General features: G+C 38.3%; 1 protein-coding gene across 2 annotated transcripts in view; it reads right to left on the bottom strand.

Moving 5' to 3' along the window:
* Positions 1-9,207: 9,207 nt before the first annotated feature.
* The window catches only part of LOC124283075 (glutamate receptor-like), a 61,706-nt gene continuing 49,435 nt past the window's right edge, over positions 9,208-21,478 (bottom strand). The window contains exons 10-17 of one of the 2 annotated variants that reach the window (XM_046719096.1): positions 19,261-19,473; positions 17,953-18,299; positions 17,114-17,312; positions 13,691-13,938; positions 12,578-12,689; positions 11,856-11,993; positions 11,189-11,290; positions 9,208-9,474 (exon numbers count right to left, since the gene is read on the bottom strand). In XM_046719096.1, coding sequence (XP_046575052.1) covers positions 9,400-9,474; positions 11,189-11,290; positions 11,856-11,993; positions 12,578-12,689; positions 13,691-13,938; positions 17,114-17,312; positions 17,953-18,299; positions 19,261-19,473 — 1,434 coding nt within the window. In that variant the 3' untranslated portion in view covers positions 9,208-9,399. The remainder of the gene's footprint in view (positions 9,475-11,188; positions 11,291-11,855; positions 11,994-12,577; positions 12,690-13,690; positions 13,939-17,113; positions 17,313-17,952; positions 18,300-19,260; positions 19,474-21,478) is intronic. The other variant, XM_046719097.1, reaches the window with a different exon arrangement.

Here is a 21,478-nt window from a genome sequence, read left to right as displayed (position 1 = left end):
TATAAAGATGAAGACATAAAACGTTCATGGCTCAACCTTGTCTCCCTATATCATTATAGCATAATCTTGGTTGCATCTGAGCTATACTAGGGTGCACCAAGCTACATAAAAATTGTCTGTAATGCTGACGACATCAATAAACATTTACACAACGTTATGTACATGATTTCCCTTGAAAATACACTTCTACATGTGTGATCGATTTGCCCTAAGTGTACGTCTGACTGAGTGAGTGAGTTGGGTTTTAAGCCGCTTTTAGCAATATTCCCGCACCACACAAAATGACTGTATTACCCAAATTTACTAACGTTAAGAAATATACGTTTCATCCGGCGGCCATATGAACAAACGTTTGAAATCTACGTATCATCTGGCTGTCAGATTTACACACGTTTAAAGGGGAGTTAAAATAAACGAACACTCAACTCTGTATTTACATGTATTTCACAGGTGTGTAAATCTGGCCATCGTTTTCATGTGTTTTCTAGCATGTGTAACATATGTAAATGCTGTGATTGTAGGACATGCATTTCAATACCTTTGAAATCTCGTATGACCAGGGTTAGGTTTGTCATATATTTAGTACACGCGTAAATGGTTGGTAATGGGTAAATATAGTGTTACAAGATTAATACTACTTTAACATGTATTTCAATGGTTCTGTAATGTAACTGTCACATCGGGTTCGTTAGCGCGTCGGACCACGCCATAATGCACGGAGATCATTAGAAACACATGGCGAAGTGATACCCATGACTGAGCACCACTATTAACGTGCCTGCCTTTCTTGACATACACATGATGTCTGCTTAAAAGGTTCAAATATTGGGTCTATGGGCCAGAGCGATATGTGTGCACGTGTGTGCACGTGTGTGCGTGCGTGTGAGAGGGAGAGGGTGTGGAATAGGGTAGGCCTAGGGTGGGGTGGTGGGGTGGTGGCGATGGGGTACAGATAAGCCTTTCTGATCAGTAGGTAATATCGTTTATACATTTTGCAATGTAAATTACATTATAGTTGAAATAAATGACCTTAGGTACACTTCTTATATATGACAAACAAGGAGAGACTGCTTATTGCAATAAAACACAGACAGGTGTGTTTACACAGACATGAACTGGTAGGTCCCCTAATTTAGTGCACACTTGTATGAGTTATCATACTCATGATCATAGCTATCTATACTTTCAAAAAAGATGATTACAATGTATTACTGATTCCCGATGTAAATTACTGTAACAGTTGTAAATGTGTTGATATGCACATACTTGGTATTAGAGCTGTGTTTCGTAGCCTAAGTGTGGAGACGTTATATCCTGATACCAGTTTAATGAGGCGAGACGATATATCATGACTGAGTGAGTGAGTGAGTTAAAGTTTATAGTCATAGTGGCAATATTCCAGCCATATCGTGACTTGAAATAGTTATAAATTCATTAAAACCTGTGTTACATTCACACACACACACACACACACACACACACTTAAAGAGCTGTTGATCTAATAAAATTTCAGCATTTCATGTTGAAGAAGGTTCAGTCAAACATGTGCAGCACGCCTCAAAATACATTTGAAACTGGGATGTTGTGTTTCTACACCAATTCTTTCACAAACAATTCGATGTAATTTATATCAGAATTCAGAATCACTGAAAAAAACTCTTAAGTCTGTTGTCTAAATTGTATCTTATCTTTGTTCTCTTTCTTAACAATGTTCATAGTCGTGAATAAATGGTGTTATTTGTCAAACAACTTAAACATATTTCCATTACTTGAAGACAAGTATAGTACAGTTCACAGTGTTTGAAACATGTTCACACTCTTTCACTTCTACACCAACTCCTTTGTTCATGTAACAGATACAACTTCCTATAAAGCTCAATTTGTTTTTAAATTTCAGAAGGATTTCAAAGAGACTCCCTTCCTATTCCTAATGCAATACTCCTTACAACTTTAAGTAGTACTTAAGTACTATCGGGATATATCGTCTCTTGTTGCGATACATCGATGTATCATGGACCCTCGCGATATTATCCTGATGTAATACCTAAATGTGTTTTCTATTGATGCATTCGTATGGCATAGCTGACTATGCAAACATCGATACTATCGATGAATTGTTACACCACTACTTGGGATGGCCTCGTTTTGATTCGGAATACAGATATTGTCCCATACGGACGTTTTCTCAAATTTCAGTTACCCGACGGAATATACTGTACACCTATTTTGATTCCATCTCTGGGGTAGACTATAGAAAACTCTAGTGACTGCATAAAGTTAGATAACAAAGCAGTTTCTGTAATTATTGAAAGCTTACTACCTGACATCATTTATGTTGCTCATGCGTTTTTAATTTTTGCTTTTTGCTGTCTGATTTGTTATACATTATATAATAATGTTAATCATTTTGGCATCCCAATATCTTGGAATATAATGTAAACTTATTAATGTATCAAAGTACCTAAACGTATTATCTGTATGCTTTACTGTTATTGGGTGAAACTGTTAAATGTACCTCCGTACAAAATTTCCAGAAAATAATAGAACTGAAAACTGCTAAATAAATGGAAAATAAAACTGGGTAAAGATTGCAAACAGTTATTATTTATATACATGTTTTAAATTATCAGTGTGCAGATCATGTCACAAACATAAAAACTGAAGGATGGGTGTGGAAAGAGTCGGGGAAACACATGCAAAGTCTCTGAGTCAACTGAGATTATCTTTAAAAATACATCATATGTACATTTAACAATCACTAATCATTAAGTGCAACCAAAGCATTACAAAAACGCTATATTTCCAGACAGCATAACATCACCTTTGGCCGGAGTTCCAAAGTGATCCGAAAAGGTTAACTCAAAGGAAATAACCCTTGTGATTTACAATGATGTTAATCATAGTCACAATGAAATATAGGTTGCCATGTGTTTTCCAATATGATTAAGTCAAGTGAAATGCTAATATTTACCAAACAAAATTCTAGAGGAGCCTTTCTTCAAGCAGTGACGTAAAGCCATACCTAGCTAGACTTGCTTAGATTATAGACTTCATATAAGGCATCATAGATATTTCAATTAACATGGTACAAGACCCTTAGCCTCATTAGCGTATTGCCTCACCACTTGCAAATTAAGCGTTGGCAGATGTAAATGTTACTGAAGATGTTGGTCCCCGCCAGCCATGGATGTTTGGTATGTTTACTCTGTAACCCGAACCCTGCAGTGAGTTTTCCTGCAGATTATAACAAACGCTGAACCTGGGAATATCTAGATATGCTTCATTGAGGGCGTAAGCATTACAGTAAGGGCTGGGCGGAAGGGGTAATAATATCGTTCTGTGACTATGATACAGCAGAGACCATATAATAGACTATTATATGGTCTCTGGATACAGATTGGGACAAGATATGGAAAACAAAATATTTTGACAACAGACCATTGTTTGGGTCTTTTAATTGCAAATATGATTCAAATAGCTTAACCTAGATTTAGATATCCTTTGAATGTACATTTGGTTGAAACTGGAAAGTATACATTTATAAGAACGAATGTTTACTTATAATTCAAAAGTATAACAGCACCAGTATCCAATTTGTCTTTTGTCTTCTACCCGTCTCAACATACGCTCAATCACATATGTCTCCAGGTCACGGAGAATCAACGGTTTAGGGGCCCGTATTGCAATTCCCTTGCGTTTCCATGAGTTGTTGACGCGGCATGCTCGCCTTGTAACATCACCATTTGATTATGATTCACAAACACATGCTCATGATATGGTTGGAATCGTGCCACGGATTAGCAGCTGTTCATCATGAAGGTTTTTATGTAGGTGGCTTGAAACTCGCTTTTACAAAGGCCTATAGGTTCGATCACATTAATATTCGTTTTACAGCTTCTTTTCTCTTAACATGCTCACGTCAAAACTGATTTAAATTGCGATCGCAGATAAAAGAATAAGACATGAAATAGTATACCAAATTATCGTTACAATGACAACCCTGTGATATTTCACCTTATGTAAGAGAGTAATAAATACGATACTAGGTATGGCAGTACTACTGCAGATGACAGTGTGTGTCGTAAATTTCTTTAAGTTGCTGCAGTGATATCCCTAATCACTGGGTATCTATACAATTATATGTGTGATGGAGGAGAACATACGTCGCTATTTTTCTCAATAATCTGAATACATGTATTCAACGTGAAACCGGCAGATAGAAGAAAGTGTTTGCCCTACCTGTAACAACCATGTCCCGTGTCTGTGAAGGGTATATAATGTGGGAATGAATGACATCTACTTTCATCTGGGCCCGTTTATGATGATACATATTGCGATCTTTCACAATAATCTCACTGGCTATCAGATTGAGGGTACTTTTCAAACATAACCGGTATTTCTATACAGCAACATTCTTCGAACTTTCTCCATATCGTCTGCCAGATACATCGCACACTACCCCATTCTCTCTTGATCTTCTCAAACGACTGTTGCAAGTTCGAAGAATCCTGGTCAAAGTAGATAAGTCTTAAGACTATTCCCTACAAATCTGTAACATACACATTGTACCCTAAATGGGTAGAGCTTCCGTTCGGGGGAATATCATCAGGACAGCGATACAATTGTCTACAATGTTGTAGAAAGCACTCCACTTACTTTGGAAAACAATAACCCACTGAGATATTGCATTCTTGTTGGAAATCAATATTTTTCGGCACCTGTCAGATCTGAACTTGAACATGCGGGTCTGCGTCTATGTCAGGCTAAAGGTCTGCAAGATGCTTAGCAACACTGGGGCGTAATAGTCATAGGCCTGCTTCAAACAACGGAATATATATCTTGTGAGAAGGACTTCTCCGACAGGGAAAATTACAGCAGTGCAACATCACATTTACTTGTGTTTGACATGAATGTCGTTATTACAGCAAAGGCTGGGCGGAAGGAGAAATAACATGGTTCAGGCACTGTGAGACTATTAAGAAAGGTCACATGCAGTGCAAAAATATTCCAATTATGTACAGAAAAAAACCTATTTTACAGTACTGATGCGCGAGCCGAAGAGACTTAAGAAATTACGAGTTGGTTCGTGTAACGTATTTGGCCGCGCTCCAAGAGAGATAAAGTGCTATTCTGTTGGGACAGGTAGGGACACTTGCAAGGACAAAGGGGCAGCTCATCACCCCTTTGTTCACCGTTCACAAGATTTGCCAACACCGCAGACAAAGCGTAACTGATACTGGTAGCAAGAGCGAGTGCAGCTTAATAAACCATGTTAGCTCGTGTAATATTGCTTTCTTAGTCAGGCTCTTTTGATGATAAGAATAATGAGGTCACGTGAACGTTAATTGCAAACGTACTAATAAGTGTGAAGATGAAATTACATGAACAAAGTAATTCACATGATGGAAACAAATGATCATCTTGCTTGAGCACAGGTAACATGAAGGCGTATGAACCGTTCATATACATATCCTTGACATCCTGTATGATACATTAATATTTAAGGTGTGTAAACATTTGCAAATTTGAAAATCTACATGTGTTTCCCCACCTACGTAAATTTACATAGAACGAAATCGGAAATATCAGCACCCATTGAAATTCAAAGGAATGCATCGGAAATACTGTATGATCATGTATTTACTTGGGTATCTGTTTTGCAATTCATGTTTGGAAATACTTGACAATCCGGTCATGGCATACATGAACGAGGTACTTGTGCATACGAAAATGTACGATGAGCATGTGTTTCAAAGGTATAGATTCATATGAAATATATGCCGGAAGTACCCATGTGGAGAATCGAACCTGGGCCTTCGGCTTGACAAGTTAAGGCTTTAACTACTGGACCACCCCACCGAAGCTCAGATTGAGTGTATATAGTTGAGTGTCCAGTATTGATGTTTGTGTGTCCAGTGTGTATGCCCAGGCCAAGGTAGCTGTGTGCTCTACACATAGGGGTCATGGACGCTCTGTGTCCGAAATATACTGAACCAATATAACCTTTGGCTGTGTCTCAGTCGTTGGCCACAGGTTCTATTGCAAGCTCTCACGACCACCAAATGCACAGATAAGGTGACATATTCCTTCCGATCGAAGTCTCAGCTTGTCTGCATAACCCTGCTCCAGCTAAACATGGTAATGCAATGTAATAAAGGTTTAACCGCATGCTATAACCATGGATTTCGATTTTTAAGGATGATCTAAACCAATGAAAACACACAGCAAATCGACACTGATTCTCACGAATTTTATTACAAATTTACAGGATGACTTTCAAAAGACTGACAAAATTATTCACAATTTGTGACGATCTCTCCTCCTCAACAAATGTACTAGATGGAATGCTAAACGGCATGAACAGCTGAATGTGGCATATGAATATATACACACTGGTTAGCAGGACACACGAAGCAACTCTGAAAGCAGAATTCAGACATGAAATTCCTTCTCTTCAAAACTAATAATTTATATTGGCTCATACACAATGCATTGTACACAATCCGACCAATGTCCAAGAAACATCAGTTGAGCTTGGAGAAAAGTGGAGGAACATATATTTGAAATCAAGTTCATTCATGGTATAGGCAATAGAGAGATAACATGAAAACACATAAAACGGCATTGGCCAATGGGCCTAGAAGATAGATCAAACTGGTTTTTATTGATACACGTGGAAGATCGTGATCGGGGTTCTTTACTCTCAAAGTGCACCACTAGAAACAAACAAACAAGTCTTAAGGTAATATTATAGACAATATTACAAAAGTGTATTTGACACTGAAGCGACCGTGTGGCTTGGAATACAATATAAAACTAATTAAGAATGTCTTGAAATACTTTCTACTATTATTGCAATTCAACTGTATGAACGATAATGAAGTGCAAACCTAAGAAAAACAGATACAAGGTATTTGATACTGCATTGTGACCATGCTGTATGTCCATGTGATGTGCCTGGCTACCTCTAAGACAATATTAATATGTATTATTAATACATAAGCCAAAATTGCATGCGTAAACTTGGCAGGACTATGATATTATCTACAACTTCTAACATAAAATATAATTCACGTCATGTAACAATATAGATTTAAAATAGTATGCAGCCAACAAGAAATAAACGAAATGGGTATAGTTTATAACATATATAGACTTTGAATAACTGGCTTAATTTTAAATAAGTAAGATTCATCCTATTTTGCAATTCACTTAAGCATTATACTGATTATACAATGTACAAACTTACCAAAAGCAGTAAAGACGCACAAATACTAACATACGTTGTATCCTATTGAACCAAAGTGATCGAAAACAGAACATAACGTCCACCTACACGACAGTCTATGTTCAATTGAGCAATCAGGTGAAACCATGTCTAATGGAGCTAGTAATATATATCTAGGTTGACAAACATGATAAAATAGCCAACCCAAGAACAATTAGAATATATGCAACCCGTATGTTCCCTTCGCAGTCTTAAAGAGATAAGGCTACGAACGAATGCTCAGACGATGTATAGAGAAACTGTGTTGCATGAAAGACAATCAATATGCACGAGTTAATCTTGATTGGAAGTGTTCTGATACTCAATAAACTTAACGCTAGGCTACAACAATTTCATTATTTGTTCTTCGGAGATGCCCTTTCACCTCAACCGAAACCAACTTGTGATGGAACCCTTGTTAGCAGACAAACGAACGACTGCTAACAAATATCTAGAATATGACACAAAGTTTCAGTTTTTGCACCTTTTATTGAGCTTTTTATAAGAGTTTCGTGTTCATGTAGTAGCAGTTTCCTAGAGATACCTTTTGGATCATAGATGTATCGTATCATTAAACCAGAAACCAGAAAACGAAGAACAAATAACTAATCGGTTAGCCATTCCATTAAATTGTCCTAGGGTGTTTAATGAGATTTAAAAACGTGAATTTGAAAAACCCTCCTGAAAAATTAGGATCGCCATTCTGGAATGAAGTGTTTGCACATGTTGGAGGAACGACGATTTTGATATCGTTCAATGTCTCAAGGCCAAAACAACGTGAACAATGCATGCCGCTCTCTGTGGTGACGTTGTCGGGGTGCCGTGTGTTGCATTGTCACCCCGTGTCCTACTAGGTATGTACAGCAATATGTAGAGTGTGCACAACAGAAACATTAAACACGGAACGTGGTCTGAAAGGTTGCAATATATCGAAGCAGCAATGATACCTTTAGTTTCATTCACAGCATGGATACAAAATCCTTGTGTCTGTGACTAAACAAACTCATCGAAAATTCCTTTCGGAACAGACAGGAACGTGCAAAAATAATATAGTCATAATTCATTAATGGCTACTTATTATTCAGAACATAGAGCACATGCCGAAGAGGCTGTTATACATATCGTGCTCAACTAAATCATAATGGCTCATCATCATTTTGTTTCGTATCCATGGTCTTTGGCAGGTAAGCAGTTTGTTTGGCTCATTGTTAAAATGGTAGGCTTTCATTGTTTGCATTTTGCCATATGTGGATAAGAACGAAAGCCTGAAAACACATTCCACTCTTACCACCTGTTAATGGTTAATGCCCTTGGATAAAACATAATTCTTATAAAAAAATCTTTTGGCCCACTTGTTTTTGGATCCATTATATATATGGTTAATACCATTCACTGTGTGATCAAGGATTAGGTCAGCAAGAACATTAACAGATCACCTTTTCAATTTGACAAAAGATGCTGGCTCTTCTGCGATATAAGACTATCATGTACTTTATCTCTTTCTTTGATGAAGTATTGTTGGAGTCATAATTGGTTGCATTATCGAGAGCTTAGACCATACTAAAACAGTTATTTGGACTGTTGTGTTTTTTTACACATCAATGGTAGTTTTCTCATTGCCGATCATATTGGTTGGTGTATTAATACATATTTTCTGATATAATTTACTGTGCAGCCTGGTAACAATCTTTCTGTCTAATCGGACAGCTATATTGACCTCGGCCTCCTGATCTCAAACCCTAATACCAAATGGCCTTCCTATCCTAAAGGGCGGTGGGGTAGCCTAGTGGTTAAAGCGTTCGATCGTCACGCCGAAGACCCGGGTTCGAATCCCCACATGGGTACAATGTGTGAAGCCCATTTCAGGTGTCCCCCGCCGTGATGTTGCTGGAATATTGCTAAAAGCGGCGTAAAACCAAACTCAGTCAGTCAGTCCTATCCTAAAGTGAAGCTACGGGGAGCCGAATGACACGATCTCATATTTAGTTTACCACATTGTTCAGAACTGACATCTGTTTAATGTTGTGACTTCGACAATGACCATGAACGAAGACTGTCTGTTTTAGTTATATATTTTAACTCTGGCTGCTACCATTGTACACAGTTTGTACAATGATATAATCCGGGCTCAGTCAGACTTGTGTGTGGGTGTTTCCGTCTTGGTATGTGTCAACTCCAACGATGGGGGTAGGACCGGTGTATGTATACTGAAAGAATTGACACAAATATTAGATGCCTCGCTGACTAAGTCCATTCCTGTAGAAATTGGAAACATCTTATAAAACTGCCAGAGCCAAAAAAAAGGCTAGAAAGTAACAGCTGGTGTGTTCAAAGCATTGTTCAAGGAAAAGCCATCTTACGTTCGCCAATCTGTAATTCAATAAGGTTTCAAATAACACTGTTAGTCGTACACTAGTTGTCATGCATTGGATTTGTTGTTGAGGATGCACAGCAATCTGCGTTAAAATGTGTAGGCCCAAACATATATTTTCCAGTTAATTATCGTTTTCCTCTGACAAAATAAATTCTGTTTCATGTTTGTAATGCCATTGATGTATCAAGAAAAGAAGTCAGAACCAGATGCATTGTTGCTTAACGTATGGTGTATTTGTTTACCCCTTATATGGAAATGCAAAAATTCATTCGCATTCCTCCCTGGGGAACATAGACCCCAATTTGAATATTTGAATAAGGATGTGTAAAATGAATGTAGAACGTATGTATTCTGACAAAACGTTGTGTCTAATGTCATTATATCTTCCCTGTGGTATTGGTAATATATGCATGTACTGCTCATGAAAAGTAATGTCAATAATGTGAATGTTGACCAAATGCCGCTGAAAGGTGAACATAACGTCGATACAAGTACTACCATAAAAACTAGTGAGTATACAAGCTTAAAGATAGAAATGTGAAGAATAATTTTCAATTTGCGGTTATTCATGCTCTGATATGCATAGGAAAACGAAATATTATTACAAGAATACCATTTGTTCAAATATATAAAAACAAATAGCTAAAAACAACGCCGACCTGCTATTAGTAGCATCTCAAAAGAAGAAAATGTTAAAAAGGATTGTGAAGCGCAGGTGGGAGAGAAAAGGTACAAGCAACCACAGATGTATTGTGAGGTGCATATAGAACAAAATGGTGCTAAAATGATACACATTCCAAAACACAAAATATAAAATACCTCATTCAAACTGATAAAGGATTTGATGAGATGTCATCATCATGAAATTGTTTCATGTTTAACATTTCATGAGCTCAATTTCAAGGGCAATGTGTTTGTATAAAAATCAATTGAATAGATACCAACTAATTTTCCTACAAAATATGTTTTCTTTGAACAGTCAACGTACAATTCGAAGCTTAAATACATGTATAATGTCATATTTGGTTTTACATATTTTCCCAAACGTGCAATTATCAAATCTTTGAAAACACAGACTATGCTTAAAATGGTAATGTCGTGAAAGACAATATGCTTAAAGTTTCAACATTTGCATATAAGAAAATGCATGGCATTGTTAGACAAATTGAGAAGGAATATAAGAATATTAAAAATATATGTTAATTTATAGGATAAAATAACGTGCAACAGTACTGATCTTTGTTAGTCAAGACTTGAAATAACAACTATCGAAGTACACTATGAAGGGATACATCTTTCTTCGTTGGTCATGACCAAAAGAGGATATTTCTTTGCGGTGACAAGAAAACAGTATCTTTTTTGTTTAGCCGTGATAGGAAAGGTTTCTTCCTTTCATTGCAAGTCATAACAGGAAAACAGTATTTGTATGTATTTGTCTTGACGGGAAAATCAAGAATATGATCCGCTGAGTCAGAAAGAAACCACGGGATTGAATCTTGACTAACCAAGATGCTTGAGACGACTGTGGGAGAAAGAAGCTAACTCACAGTATTCAATGTCTTCCTAGGGGGAGAGGTGGGTTCATCGCTGTCTGAATGACCACGGAACGAAAGTCGAGCTTTTGATCTTACTGTGGAGCCAAACGTTGTCTGGAAGATGGTAAAAAACGCCCATGATTCCATCTTATATGCTCGAGCTCTTTACGTTTAAAAGGAAGGTACTTTTATTTTGCAGAATGTATCCTGGTATGAAAATATATTTCAAATATGTAAAGATACGCCAAGGTTTTCTTTCAAAATTTTGACTAATACTCTACTTATATGCCATGTCATCATGTTTTATGATAGGGGTATAGGGCAACATGAAATATTGATGAAAAGGGTAGGAAAAGAATAAAAGAATGAAAGGACAAAAGAAAACAACGTGAAAGCTTGTTATAATACTATAACATGTTAGGCTACAGACCTTTGTACTTTTCAAATATGGTACAAATGTGTGATAGATGCATTGGTAAACACCTGGAAGATACTGTGTGATATTCTATTGATATTACATATTCATTGCGATTGAACATACATGATATCAACATCAAATTACACGAAGCTGCGGTGATTGTGATGGTGACATTAGCGTTAATGTCGACAACAACGCCATTCATTAAAGGAACATTCATGAGAACAGAGTTACAGGTAGGGATATAGATCTTTCTCATACCTTGTATTTTCTCGAGTCGACACGAGACTTGTAGAAAAACTCGACCACGGCTGTTACCAGGGCAAGAATGAGTCCTCCAATAAGAATGTAAAATATACCTGCCACGTTTTGTAACGTCAGTGCACTCTGGGTCCCGTCCTGAAAAACAATGAGAGTGACATACCTTCTTCAGCATCTTATTCTTCTTGAACTTATGTGAAATACGGTAGAGGAATATCTTAATTCCTAAGAGGAAAATGGACATATAAAGAGGACATATAATTAGAGGTTTGATCAGCAAGTTTAAAAACAAAACATAACGAAATAATCACCTACATAACATCAACCGACGTAATTCCACAACCAGTGACCTTTGTACGTCTTAGACGATATTATAATCATGTTTTTCATTAATTAATGTAAAACTATCACTACGTGATAATATAAGGAAATAAAACTTACCTTAAAGATTAATGTGTCTGAACAGCTTAAAATCGTACTATCGAATTAATCATCAGTGTTGGACTTTTAGAATTCACCATTTCTATCTAGTATTCATGCTCGCCATTTACCAAATGATACTTTCATTAACTAAAAATAATCAGGGTTAGTCGTACCCCTTGTCAATATGTGAGCCGGAAATTGTTCTAATCTGTTCCTCTCGGTGCGATTACAGATAGTTGCTTTAAGAACAATTACTCTAAATATGTCGGGAACGTGACTACTTAGGGGAAAAATAATACCGTGGACGTGCTCTCTGTAGCACACTCCCCTTGGTCGTACCACCAGTGCTTCTGCCATTGTGCCAATTTGCCGGATTCTCGCAGCTCCAGAACAGCAAAGTTCAAGTAGTCCCTGTGGAGCAAGATTATGAAGGTTTTGCAGTCCCTTCCCTCGTCGTTGTATATTATTTCAGATTAGACTGTCTTTGATTAAACGCATTATGGTATTGATGTGAAGTTTCAATGCCTTCGGCTCAAAACATGTTATTAGTATCCGTCAAGATATTAGGAAGAGAATGTAAGAGCGTGAAATAGTAACATATAAACTTCCTTTCGTTGCATGACTGATACGAAGAAAACTATAGAGTGTATAGAGTGAAATAATAGTGAAAAACGTTTAAAGATGTCCGTGATTCTAAAATATATTTCCATTGCTTTTGGATTGTGTTGTATTGTACTAGAATTTATTCAGAGTGCAGAGGGTTCTATTGCCTTTGATGTTTTTTCACATTGTAAATCTGTCAAGAAAGTGCCAAGCCTTTTCAAAACATCTTTAGTCAGTTGAACTTCATAGACCGTTTATGAATCCGAATGATAAATCATTCTTAAAGGGTGTCTGTGGCAGTTTCAGCATTCATGATTCGTGTTAAAACACTGTTTCACACTGTAAAACAGCTAATTCACATTGTATGAGGCACAGCAGAATAACAGTTCATGCAACTCTCAACGTCTTGCTCTGCACTCAATATTGTTACCAAACCCGGAGCTCAGCCAACCTTTAACACTCAATTTAGACTTTTCTGGTTAGAATAATACTTTAATACCCTATGCGTCATCTACATGTACATCGGGGGCGGTGGGGTAACCTAGTGGTTAAAGCGTTCGCTCGTCACGCCGAAGGACCGGGTTCGATTCCCCACATGGGTACAATTTGTGAAGCCCATTTCTGGTGTCCCCCGCCGTGATATTGCTGGAATATTGCTAAAAACGGCGTAAAACCATACTCAGTCAGTCAGTCAGTACATGTACATCGTGGTACATTCTGCGTACTCTGTGAAAGAGTAAAGCTGAAAGTGTTGGGAGCATTTGATATATAATGGTAACACAATATAATCAACAAGAATGACACAGTACTTGAGTTCGGATCCAACTGGTGTTGCTATCCCGAAACCATTTGAATTGAGGTTCTGTCCAACCTTCATCGTGTCACATGGTTTTCTTTGATTGTAGAAATCGTTGGTGGTGGATTCTATAAGGAAAGCGTATTTTCCTTTTTCGGTTCGAACCTTTTCGATGCCATCTTTTATAGAGTTCACAAACACACTTGGTTGCGCTGAAGTCATGTAGGACCACATCCTGTGATATATTGCTACTTTCGAATTCTGAAACGAACCGAAAAAGTCATGAGTTAAGCAAGTGGTCGTTGCCTATTTTGTTCAGAGCACCATTTCTAACGTTCGGGCAGGGGTCCATTTAGATGAACACAAGACCCCGCGGGTGATATATTCAGTGTGTAACACAGTGGTCAATAGGCCTCCGTGGTGTTTCAAGCCATTACCCTGGCTTCCCAAAGTAGAACATCAAATATTACCACCCTCATTAAGAATCTTTAGGTCTTGGCGGGGCTTCAAGGAGGCCCCTACGCTCCAATAAGAAATGCTTTACGTTTGTATCGCAATGGACGTTCATCAAAATGATTGACTATCAGGGCACTTGCTCAGAAGACTGTTGGGAGCTTAGAGAACAGAACGTATCGGAGTGTGGAGAACGGTGAAAATGGACTATTCTGTCGTGACAAGATGTCTGTGTCATCTTTGCTTTTGACTCATATATAATTAAAAAGATAAAGCAGTTCAATGAACAACCGGCTGAGGGAATTGTTAATTTCCGAAAATTCATTTAAGTCAATGTGTTAAACACTCAGCTATTTAGTTCGCATTTAAAGTTACTCCGAGGCAATTTCTAACTTTGTGAAATGACACCAACAGATACCGCACAACTGAACAGGTAGAATTCTAAGTATAAGCTATGTGGATGGGTGCATACTTGTCGGCATCAATGTGGGTGTGCCGTGTTTGGCGATTACAGAAGGAACAAATGATAAGTCATGGTAAATCAACTGAAGAATTTTATTTCCGATGTCCTATTCTCAATGGTGACATTCCTAAAACGATGCAGGGTTCTACATCCAGTCTGCCATTACAATTTTATCATATTCCGATCCAGACAAAAATCTTAATGATTCTGCATATTGAAATTTTCCGTAGATGTTAATCTACGTGTTCTAAATTTCAAAACGTAAACGCCCGGCAATAAGCACGATACACAAGATCTACGATACAAGGTCTAACAGGCAAATTATATGAATGGACCACTGAACATTTGTGTTGACATCAGGTGTTTGACGTCAGACATGACGTTTCTAAGGAATCTTACGTTATAATACACCGGTTTACATCAATTGAATACGAGACACAGGATTCGTCTTGGTAACTTGATGCAGAGACAAATCCACCGAATCTAAAAGATCTCATATATATATTTATCAAGCAATATATAAAGAATGCGATATCTATGTCACCGTGCCAAATAATACGGTTTTTTTCATATTTGGGACTTGCTTCTTCTCGAGAGAAGCATTTATACCCAGTGAAAGGTCACAAATTCCTCTCGCCCCGAATCCAACAACATGTTTCAACCAGTCGGACTGCATCACACAGTGCTTGAACTCCTATACGTTACATGGCAATACACGTGTAATATAACGCATAATGCCATGTGAGCATAATTCACGGCTGCTGAGCAAGAGCTGTACACGAGGAATAACAAATATGTTTCCGTGATGTTATCTGCTGACGCGATCAATAAGAGGATAACTTGACATGGTATTACCTCATAGCGTGGTGGCTCTGGCATTGTTTACCAGTATGAATAGGGATTGTGGCGTGTGCACATTACTGTCTCCCCAAGTTGCAGGACACCTGCGCCCTCTCAACACCCGGTGTCATCTTAGTCAAAACATTTATTCATGTGTGAAGGAATTACATTTTGCTGAGTTGGGTAGCAATTTGAGTGTCCTCACACCTAATCTCCCTATTACTGTAAGGCATGATATCATGGTATACAAACCGAGGAAACTATGGACATCACAAACCGATGATATCATGGTACGCAACCCGACGTCAATGTCTGTATATTCAAAGGGACATTACTCCGCAGCTAGGATTAGTATATTGATGGCATGAGTGGCACGTGTACCCTCCTAGTTACCGAGACTCACTGTGCAGGATATGTGCACCTTCACTGTTGTGTAATCATGTCACTGGTAACGTGTAACAATCGGTTATGCAACAATGTCTAGCATTTTGGTTGGAACCATTTTCTTTCAACCATGTACAAATACATACTTGCACACACATATAACATAAACTGTTGAAAATATTGACGTAAGCACAAGTACTGATATCAATAGGTGCATGAATTTAAATTTTAGATATCGTTATCTTGCGAAATCAGTGCTGCAGGATGTCAAAATACCGTTTATTAAATTGTTCATCAGTATTTCTTCTTAATACCTTCCATTTGTATATTTGTGAATAATTACGAAGATAAACTGTGTATTACTGTTTCAACCATTTTATAGCCTCTGAGACCATCTGAATTTCATCACAGAGAGTCTCCTGGTGTTGGCTTCAAACCTGACCCAGTTCAGTTTCATTTACCACGTCAACGAACTGGTGTAACGGTTTTGACAAAACAATAACCATAATGACAACCACGTCCAACCTGGGAGTTGAACATCCGTCAGATATAAATATTTATAAATATGGCATTCAGAAAGGGAATATTTGGCGCATCAGACGCTGTGCCACCTAAGTTAAAATGAATGCACTTATTGTGAGTCAGTGATAATAATTTCAAACCGCCTTTAGCGATATTTCAGCAACATCCAGGAGGGGTCCGCTCGCCACGCTGAAGACTCGGGTTCGATTTCCCACATGGGTACAATGTGTGAAGCCCATTTCTGGTATCCCGGCCGTGATATTGCTAAAAATATTGTTAAAAACGGCGTAAATCCTAACTCACTCACTCACTTATCGTGAGAGCAGACTTACAATAGGATCGGCGGACGTTTCACTGTGTGATCTGACGGTGTGTTTTCATGCACTCGACCACTGGTTGGCATGATGCAGGATTCAATGAGGCCGCCATGGTAAGGGTTGGAATATTGTGTCTACAACATTCACTCAATATTGCTCATCGGGAATTGATGGGTGAAACAAAGTTGAAATACGAGTTTTGAAAGTGTGGCATAAGTGTGCACAAATAGTTTTGTTTGTTTGCTTGTTTGTGGTCACATGCTCCGGTATTCCAATACCTCCTGTTGGGCAATAGTCTGCCCAGGCAAACAACTGATTGATATTATGCGTAGATGTACCACAGCATGTTGTCTACAAACCAGACCACCCAATCCATTTAGTCGCCTCTTGCCGAGAGACACTCCTAATTTCACAATCCACACAGGTTAATGTACAAATATATACATAAAGGTTTTACCTTAAAGAACATCTTTGTGCTTCCAGAACTGACGGTACCATAGTGGATATCTGTTTGTTTGGCCAAGTCCTCCGCCGATTCCACCGGTGTCAACATACGCTCCACGGTGAGGAAGGCTGCCAGGTTGGCAGTGTAGGACGAGATTATAATTAACGTGAAGAACCACCACACACTCCCCACTATTCGCCCTGACATCGACCTTGAACAAAGAAACAATATTTTTGAACAATAACCAAGTATATTTTTAAAATTCAAAACAAAATATATTTCAAAACAGAAAGACTATGTTTGTCTGAGGTTGACTTGTTAATTCGTTAAAGTAGTACCAGTGTCATCTCTCGCCTAGATCATAAATCATGTTTAATTGATGGAATCCAGCCGATGTAATTGATTGTCAAAGAATGAATCAACACACAAATACGAATCAATTTCGGCTTCAGATGAACTAAATGCCATGCACATGTAGGCGAGGTAGCAGTTTCGATTTCAATTTACCTACTAATATATACTGACAGAAACAAGTAAGGGAATGCATAACCATATGAATGTTCCTTTATTAGTTTCGAGGTTTCTTCACAGGCATTGTATTGCACTGTATTGACAAAAATCAGAGTATAGATAAAGGAACACTGCGATTGAGAGATGTTCCCTTATTTGTTTCCCTCAGTATAGAATTGTGACTTCCCCGAATTTCATTAAATGCATGTTTATATTAAAAAACAACGAGACTACACAAGGAACTGTAAACTAGGGGATGACATTCTATCGATTAAGAATATTATGAAAAAATATTTTTCGGTCAATCATATGTGAATAACGTACATTGAAAATGATATTACCTTGGCGATATATCACATCCTTGTTGCATAAAAGCTCCGAGAGAAAACCAAAGACTGTTCGAGATGGTGAAGTCATTGGTAATAGAGGAGTCATCACACATGTGCCACTCGTTGGGACTAAACCTGCTCACCAAAAATAGCACCACACTCACACCAATGTATGCAAACACAATACACATCCAGATCTCATAAGACAGGGGATCCATGAAGGAAAACACATGAGCTTTTTGGTTCTCTGGCTTCTTGATCATAATGCTGATTCCAAGACTCATGAAAGGTTTTGTGAAGTCAATGATTCTCTCACGAGCTGCTGTGATGGTGAGGGGTGCTATGGCAAGATCTGCTTCCTGAAATCAGTGAGTAAATAAAGAATTGAATGAATGAATGAATGAATGAATGAATGAATGCGTTCAACTTGATTTTTTAGCCACATTTCTCAATAGTCTTGTACTATTATGACAGCTGATACCATACACCGATTCTTACATTGCGTGGAATTGAACCCGGGTCTTCGACTTGACGAGACATTAATTCAACCACTGTCCTACCTCATCATTCCATGAATGAGTATGCAGATGGGTGAAAGAGTGAGTGAGTGTGCAAGTGAGCGCATACGTAGTTCGATAAGTGGATATAAGAATGTGCTATTGAGCGAGTTATTGAATAAGGGTTTTTACTGCATCAGTCTTACAGAATCTACATGCAATTTATAGCATACATTTACGATACTTAGCATTATACAGGATCATATTACATAAAAGAATGTTCGCTCCCATTAGGTTTGACATGTTCGTGCATGAATTCTCCAAACACTTTCACGTTTTCATCCTGATGAATTAAAACGTGGCAAGAAACGTTAACTTAAACTTCAAATCTGTTTTTAACAAGACTTTATTGACACGTTATTACCCACACTAGGAAAGGAAATGGAAGGGTTTTACTTGAACTCAAATTGTTCAGTAGTTACAGAACTTTCTTGTGTCTTTGATGCCTGTCTGACAAAAAGAAAGTACGCATGAAGATTGGTTCGATGAGCCCAGAGAGAAATAGCTTCTAGGCCACACAGTTATTCTGCGCCAAATGTTCGGGGGGAACAACAGCAGTGGGATTTAAACCCTTACGAAGAACGCTTTACTTTCAAAGTTTAATTAAATTTCAACTTCGGTAACATGGACAGATGTCTTGACTCATGCACTGTCTCTTCTTGTAATCCCTCGACAATACTCGGATTTCACTGTGGTCTTGTGTGACCCTTTTTTATAATTCTGATTACCTGTTTTCATGAAAATACAATTAACCAATACATACGTGTCGACTTAGCTCGCCAACCATGCCATTCCATGTGCCATTTTTCATTATGGCCCCATAAGAATTGTCTTTGACAAAGCGTACATCATAGTCAAAGCCCACATTCTCGGCCACGGCTTGGGCTAAATCCATACAGAATCCCTCCAGATTTTCTTTGGCAACAAGAGGACGTCCATTCCTTGGAATTGTCTTGAACTTTACATATGGGTCCACCTGCGGTAAGAAAATACAAATAGCGTGAACCAGTGAATGTGGTTTTGCTGTGCTTTGAACGGAATTTCAGATTATGATGGAGTTTTAGCTATATTTGGGAGTTGGGAATGAAGTGATGCTGGTTATGGACACTTACAAGAAGCCATGGGTACATGGTAATGAGGACTGTCATAATAACAGTGGTGGTGTGTGGTTCTGTGCAAAGTCTTTAGGTCACAGATCAGTTGAAGTTAACCAACATTGATGGCGGAGAGTCCATGGATGGGTGACCATGTTTGGCAACTTGACTTCAGTCTTGCCCTCACAACGAATCACATGTAACACATGTGGTCTCACCTCTGGCAAGTGACTTTGTTCAAATTTGCCTCTATTCACCAAGCAGTGAATGGGTACCCGGTGGGATGAGATGGCCATACGCCTGTTAACCTTCCACTGCCTCAAAGCCAGCTTGGGTTGTGCACACTGATCCGTTGACCGGGGTAATAATGTGAGCTCATAGGGCATGCACTTTGTATGTGGAAGCTAGCGCAATATACGTTCGCAATGTAAGTAACTTCATCTCATAAGAAACCTGTGGTAACCAAACCTCGACAATCCAGAACTGTCCATATAGCCGTCTGGATTAAAGAAGTTCCCCAGGAACACTATGGGTAACTGTAAATAGTTCGCAAAGTGAACAGAACACTAAACAACGCTGGTTATAAGATGGGCGTGTAAAGTAAATAGGATAATTATGGAAATGTTCATCCTAATCTTTAGCAAAATTTCAAGAAGATCATATGACACACTTTTGTCTTCGCTACAAAACCTACGGTTGTCACACTAACCAACTACAAGCAATAATGGTAGAGCTTCAGGTAGGGGTAATCTATATCTCCGCGTAACAATATCCCGCTGCTGATCTTAACCATACTCTTTTGAAGCTTTTATTACGCAAGTGTTTTTGGAATACTTGAACGTAATTTGTGTGGTAACTGGAGATTTGGCCATAAGACGTTTCTGTGCAGAACTCAATTGAAAACATGAAAACTTCAACTTAAACTGTAAGAGGATCTGGCAATTAATACCCATGCTTAGAAGCAATGACGCATTTGTGTTCCAAACTTAATCCAAACAAGGTAAAGAAGAAAGGTCTGTAAAATACCTGGAAAAGGAAAACGACCATAATACATCCGCGAGAAGCCTAAACTTTTCATGTTTGCATACAACTGGTTACCATAAAACTGTTATAACTAGAAATGTAACTGTGCATGTATTCTATTTCTTGAAGCACTAAAATATAAGACATTTGTTTTTGCGCGATATCAACGTATTAAAGTATTACGTAACGGAAAAAACGCTGTCAGCCAAGCCCCCAACACTGACGATCCCAACCTCTTAATACCGACATTAATTAATTCTAACCCTTAATAAACATGGGGGCACCCTGGTTGGTCCATGGCCCGAAGGTGGTTCTTGTGCTCCATAGTATGATTCACACGTTGGGAATTGAACCATGCCTGTGACGTTACGAGAGAACACTTTGGTCACCAAGCTTGACGACCCTATTCATTGGTCACCTCATACAACTACAATAGATTATTGGAAAGCAGTCCTAACCAGGACTCTACAATGGCCATTGCTTCACGGGCTTTTGTCAGCTTTACATTAAGATCAAGATGTTGTGTTTGGTGCCATGTGTGAAACTCCTGCATTGTAATATAAGACTGGCAGCGAGATTACAGCCACATCATGAACGACGTATTACTTATAATTTAAGAAATGGAGAAAATGTTTCCGGACGTATCTGGACGTTGCTTTCAGCTTTCAGCAGCAATAAAATGTGTAACATCCCGAGTTCGGAATGTCTCTTAACCTCCTCTATCTTTAAGAGTTGTCAGACAATAGAAACACTCTTGAATTGAACTTGCTGTAACAGAGATACGCCCCAGCCAAGACCTCCAGTAAAACTAAAGATGATATAAAGATTGTATTTATTATGTTTGCTGTGAAAGTATGTGGAATG

This window comes from Haliotis rubra, unplaced genomic scaffold (genome assembly GCF_003918875.1).
Source record: "Haliotis rubra isolate DU_JTF1 unplaced genomic scaffold, ASM391887v1 Scf31, whole genome shotgun sequence".
Taxonomy (NCBI): Eukaryota; Metazoa; Mollusca; class Gastropoda; order Lepetellida; family Haliotidae; genus Haliotis; species Haliotis rubra.
The sequence above is the reverse complement of the archived record's forward strand: the minus strand, read 5'-3'. Positions and strand labels throughout refer to the sequence as shown.